At 37.8% G+C, this 6,016-nt stretch overlaps 1 protein-coding gene across 1 annotated transcript; it reads right to left on the reverse strand.

Annotated features, from left to right (window-relative positions):
• Window positions 1-2,134: 2,134 nt before the first annotated feature.
• On the reverse strand, window positions 2,135-5,449 carry LOC105042685 (L-type lectin-domain containing receptor kinase SIT2). Its single transcript, XM_019849739.3, is given in 2 exon segments — window positions 2,135-4,216; window positions 4,218-5,449. Coding segments are annotated over 2 exon segments (2,022 nt in total). The 5' UTR covers window positions 4,290-5,449; the 3' UTR covers window positions 2,135-2,266.
• Between the last annotated feature and the right edge of the window lie 567 nt (window positions 5,450-6,016).

A 6,016-nucleotide genomic window follows, 5' to 3' on the forward strand; every position in this document is an offset into this window, starting at 1 on the left:
TCACTCACATTTTATTGAACTCAGTGGCCCTTTTTAAAATTACTTGATGAAATTTGAAACTTTAAGTTAAATAGTACTTAATTCTAGATTCGTTCTTTACTCGAGAACAAGTAAAGTTCAAGTTGGAGGGGTAATAAGTGGTATATTTTTATATTTATTAAAGATATTTTTGATAATTTATGATGCTAACATCTTCTAAAAAATCTAATTTCATAAATAAATTAATTTTTTTATAAAAATAAATAATTTTAAAAAATATAAAATTAAAATATATTTATAAAAAATAGATGTTAATTTAATTAAGTAATTTAAACACCAAAATAATAGAGAATTATGAGCAATTTAATGCATATGTTTTCTTATTTTTCAGGTACAAAATCAGAGCAAAAATCAAGCCAAAATATCCTAAAAAATAAATTTTATAGCCTTCGATGCATGGTGGACCCACCGTGTGGTCCACAAAAGTGATGGCGCGGTCCACGAAAATAGTTTGCGATGTTTGGCATGGTTCATAGGTGGGCGAAAAAAAATCACACGATCCGACGGCTGATATCGCTCTGAATATGCGATCGGACGGCTGATATCACGCATTACCATATCCAGCGGTGGTGGCCTACTTCAAACATGTGATCTGACAGTTCAAATCGATTCTGAGCGAGATCGGACGGTCCATATTCGTTGCTGCCTGAAAACTAACCAGAAGAAGGATATTTTTCATGCAATCCAAGGGCCAGAAATCTATCCGAAGTCTGATCCAACGGCTGACGCTGTTTCCGACTGAGAATAAGAGAGTTGAGCACTGATTAACGGCTGAAAACACATTAAGAGCACGATCCAACGGCCAGCATCGTTCCCGATCGTGATAAGGAGTTGATCTATGTTTTTTGGGCTGATCTGGGCGGTCCAAATATAATCCGATAGTCAGAAAATTAAGATACAGATTTACTACAAATTTTAATGGTTTTAGGACTCTTTTTGCTACTAGAAAAAAGTGAAAAATTCACCTATAAATAAGGAGTCCTAGAATAAGAGAGGGGAGAAGAGAAAAGCAGTGAAAAAATAAAAAAAATTAAAAAAAAAATTAAAAATTTAAAAACCCAAGGGGAAGAAGAAGAGAAGCCGGTTCGCTCTACAGAGTACGAAGGAAGAAGGAGAGATCGTCAACCATCTTTCCGACGAAGCTGCGCTGATCAACTTCAGATTCGTATTATAGTTTTATTTTATTGTTCTTTTTAAATTCTTTGTACTTGAATTTTAATTCTAATTAATATAAAATTTATTTTCTTACACTTTAAATTTCTGTCTTTTATTTTTTTTTACAAGTAGATGCTAGGATCTAGTTAGTAGATCTTAGTACTAATTTATTTTATGCTTTTTAAATTTTTATTATTTATTTCTATTACAAGTAGAAGTTAGGATCTAAATAGTAGATCTTAGTGTCCGATTTATTTTTTGTACTTTTAATTTCTATTTTTTGACTTAAATTACTTTCTTCAAAACTTTATCTTATTTATATAAAATCAAAAATTTCAAATCAAAGTACTGCCTTCTCTGTAGATTCGATCCGACTTGCTATTTTTTACGTATTTTTAATTTTTTTATAACCAAGTGTGCTCTACTGAATCTATTGAAAATGAAAATATTATCAGAGAAGCTGACTAACTACTTAAGAAGAGCCAAAACCACATTCTCGGGTAATAGGATGAAATTGGAAGAATTCTAATAGCATCCACTATAGAAACCTGCAAACTTCAGTTTTTTACATGTAGCATTGAGTTTACAATTGAGTATCATGACTTGGATATTATAAACTTTTGTTTGGAAAGAATAATAGATGTTGGTTTAATCTGGAATCTAAAGAGCTCGTTCTTACGTGATGGACAAGGCAACATTTTTCTTCCGTAACATTAACTATTACTTTTCAACAAAATATGGACTGCTGCAAGCACTATCTTATAAACATAATGTCGCAGACAGTGTTTCACCTAAGCTAAAGAAGCTGAATGACTAGCTCAGAATTACTTGGTGTTCATAGCAGCTAGTGTTCATCTTTAAAAGGGCATAAAGGATGAGCATGACGGGTTAATTGGTTATTATATTAGGTCTCCCAGTGAGGCGAGAAGAGAGGAAAGGATAAAACAAAACACTTCCATTCAAATTCCACTAGTTACCTAAATTCAAGAAAGCCAACAACTTTCAAAGAGGCCAGATTGGCCCTTTGCCAGTGGATGGAACAGTTTACAAGTAATAACTGATACTCATGACATTATGATTCTTCTAATTCTTCAGCATGATTTGGTGATGAAACGGCGATGCCCATCCCATCCTTGGGTATTTCGGGTAGCGAAAGATCACCGTCCAACAACTGCATCACTTGGCGCATGGTTGGTCTAGCTGCACGTACAGGATTTGAACAAAGCAATCCAATCTTTAAGATCAGTTCCACTTCCCCCACATCATAATCACCTCCCAGTCTTGCATCTATAACCTCTAGAATTACTCCATTCCTCCAACTCCCCAACACCCAGTCCACCAAATGAAGATCCGGTGATTCTTGCTGCATTATTGGCCTCCTTCCACAGACAACCTCAAGTATGAAAACCCCGAAGGCGAAGACATCAGTGCTCGTAGTTGCCCTGCCTGTTTTAGTGAGCTCTGGAGCAATATAACCAAAAGTTCCCACCACATGAGTAATTTGGGGATCGCTACCATGATCATACAATCTTGATAGTCCAAAGTCTCCCAACTTTCCATTCATTTCACCGTCCAGCAAGACATTGCTGGCTTTTATATCTCTGTGTACAACAATCTGCTCCCACTCTTCATGCAAGTAAAGCAAACCTGAAGCCACGCCTTTGATAATTTTTAGTCTCTGACTCGAGCCAAGTGTTGTTGGCTTGTTTGCATCATAGAGGAACTTGTCAAGGCTTCCATTGGACATGAACTCATAGACCAAAAGGAGTTCCCCTTTCCTGCGGCTATAGCCAAGAAGTTGGACCAAATTGCGGTGACGGAGTTGGCTGTTACTCGCAATCTCCCCAACAAACTCCCTCATTCCTTGCTTAGAATCATGAGATATCCTCTTCACTGCAATTTCGGTTTTTGAGGAGGGTAGCTTGCCTTTGTAGACTCTTCCAAAACCACCCACTCCCAAAAGATTTTCTTCTCGAAAGCCTTTGGTAGCTTTGAATAGTTCTTTATATGAGAATCTATGAGTTCTATGTTCTAGCTCCCACTCTTCGAGAACTTCGGCATACCTTGCCTTTCTTCTTATTATGTAAGCAATACAGCAGGCAGTTATAGCTATGAACACCACTACTCCTAAGGCCACCCAAATTATCAAAGCTGTTAGTTTTCTTCTATGCTTTTCAAAAGGAAGTGAAGGAAGGCTGGACAGGTTGAGGGCAGGCGCTTGCCCATTCATCTTAAAGCTCCAACCCAGAACATAATGGGATGTCAGCATGGAGCCTGTAGAAGAAGAGAAGCCAATATACATGGTGTCCAATAATACCGAGGACAGATCAATTAAAGAAGACAACAATGGACGGCTTGGTTTGGGCACACTGATGGGGGACATTGTTACATTTAGCTTCTTCTCTTGATTGCTATAATCTACCCATACCAGCATCGGTTCCCTGCTTACAAGGCTGAGGTTCTTAAACTCACCAATTTTCTCGGTGAAATAAGATGCCGGCGCAGCGTTTAACGACGTTAATCCATTGACGTCAATTCCAACATGGTTGTTATTAATATCGCGAAACTCTATATTGAGGACGGTGTCTAGCTCAATGGCAAGGATGTGATTTGATGAGTTTCCATTATTGGTAGAATTGAAGAGACCTAGGTATTGTTTGGTCAGGGCCCCAGGGAGCCCCCTGGTTGGAGAGAGCACAAATGCGAGCCCATTGCCACTCACATCTGGATATTCAGGGGGTATTGCAAAAACAAAGCAAGTAGAGAAAGAGTGAACGTTACCATCGGAGGTATTCTTAAAACGCAGTGGCACTTTGTGGAATGCATGTCCTTGCTGGCTCTCCGTACTGTTGGTTAATCGCAGAAGGCCATTGGTTGTGATCTCTGCAATGCCATCAAGGTATAACTCACTCCTATTGAATCCGTTGTATGTGAATTCATCATATTTGGTTGCTGTGATTCCCGGAAGCAGACATATCACCAAGAGTAAGGGTAGTTTTACCTCCATTTGGAGAAGAATGGGGGATTTTCTTTTTGGGCAATTTGGTGGTTATTTGCCACATTTTATGATGTGTAACCATGGATCTATTCAACATTGGCGTCCAGCAACAATTGAAGAGCCTTGCTTGACCAGCTCATCCACCCACATCCCATTTCATGTTGAAAGACCGTCCAGGGACATCAGAGGGGTTGGGGGGCGGGGGGCCTTTCTTCCACTTGCATTCTCATAAAAAAAAAAGATTGTCCAGAGACTTGCGTGCGCAAGGGGCACACAAGTCCCGGTTGAAAATGCTAAACCTAATCCTGCAGGGTTATTCTTTGACGTTTCTGAAAGCTAAGAAATGTAAGAGAAGATACTAAAATTTAAAAGCATGTCATGATATTCATTTTCGTCAAAGAGAAGGCCTTCTTTTGGGAAAAATTAGGCTCAAGGAATCTCATGATCGGAGCCTTATAAATTTCTTTTGTGATTGTGAACTATTATATTATATTATATCATATATGTAATAATATTTATATAATAAAAAATATTATAAAAAATATGAATAGACAATGCGAATGTAATATCCAGCGGCATGCACTGATCTCAAAACAGCAACAAATAAAATTAAAAAAAAAATTTGAAATTGTGCCAGGACGTGTGGAGATGGGAAACCGTGGAAGTGGGAAAAAATATATGAGAACTCCCGAAGGAGTTCTTCTTTGATTGAAACCCTTAATCCACCTGAAAATCTTATTGAAATCAAAGTAAAACCTTTCCCGTAGAGGTCTGTTTAAAGGCCTGCACTCGGTTGATTTTTCCTCACCAGAAACGCCGCTGTTCACTGCCTTTTTCCCCTCTTTTCTTCTTGGATTACCGCCGGTTAAGCTCTATGTATTCGTTGAAATTCAGGGGCACCGATCGGCTAGATGAAGGTAATGATCCTTTAAACTCTGAATTAATCCTCCTCCACATCATTTTGAGTCCTTGAATCATGAATTCCGGATGAATAATTGCCGGATTTGATAGAAAATTTGGATGCCCTATTTTCCATTCTTGTTTTGATATTTCCGACCGTCCTCGCCGTCGATCGCCAGTGGGATGCCACCCGCTGTGTCGCTGTGGCCCCAGCTACAGCCGGCCATAGCCATGGCTATGGCCGGTAGGAGGTCTGCTGTCCAGAGAGGGAACGGGGAACTTGAGTCCCCTGTTCCGCGATTAGAAGGGGAAGTAGATTCCCTGTTCGTCCAGAGAAAGAAAAGAAACGAAAAGAAAAAAAAAGAGAAAAAAAAAAAATAGTTTCTCCCTCTTCCCCCTCCTCATTCTTTAAGTTTGAATCTTCATTTTCTCTTTCTAAATATTATTTTTTTTTTTATAAATTTTTTTTCTCTAAAATTATTTTTCTTTTCAAAAAATTTTCGCTCTCTAAAATTAGTTCGATAAATTTTATTTTTTAATAATTTTAATTGAGCTTAGTGAAGGATTCTGATCCATGATCGTCGGATAGTGTGTCGACCCTCATCTTCGTCAGATCTGAATATCATTATATTTGGCATTAATTTATGATTTTTATTAAATAATCTGTACATAGCTTCAGCCCTAATTTGATTAAATTATCTTGATTAGACCGTCAGATTATTAGATAGTGTCACCTGATAAGTCATATTCTATCTTATTAATTTTTCTCTCCTTTGATATTCTCTCTCCATATGATTTAAAAATTTAGTAAATCTGATCTGTTGCTTTGAATTTAAGTTGATTTCAGTAAGAAATTTTGAACCACTCTATCAATCAGACAACATGCCCCCACCATCCGAATCTTTATTGAGCATCGTGAGATCC

This window comes from Elaeis guineensis, chromosome 4 (genome assembly GCF_000442705.2).
Source record: "Elaeis guineensis isolate ETL-2024a chromosome 4, EG11, whole genome shotgun sequence".
In the NCBI taxonomy this organism is placed as follows: domain Eukaryota; kingdom Viridiplantae; phylum Streptophyta; class Magnoliopsida; order Arecales; family Arecaceae; genus Elaeis; species Elaeis guineensis.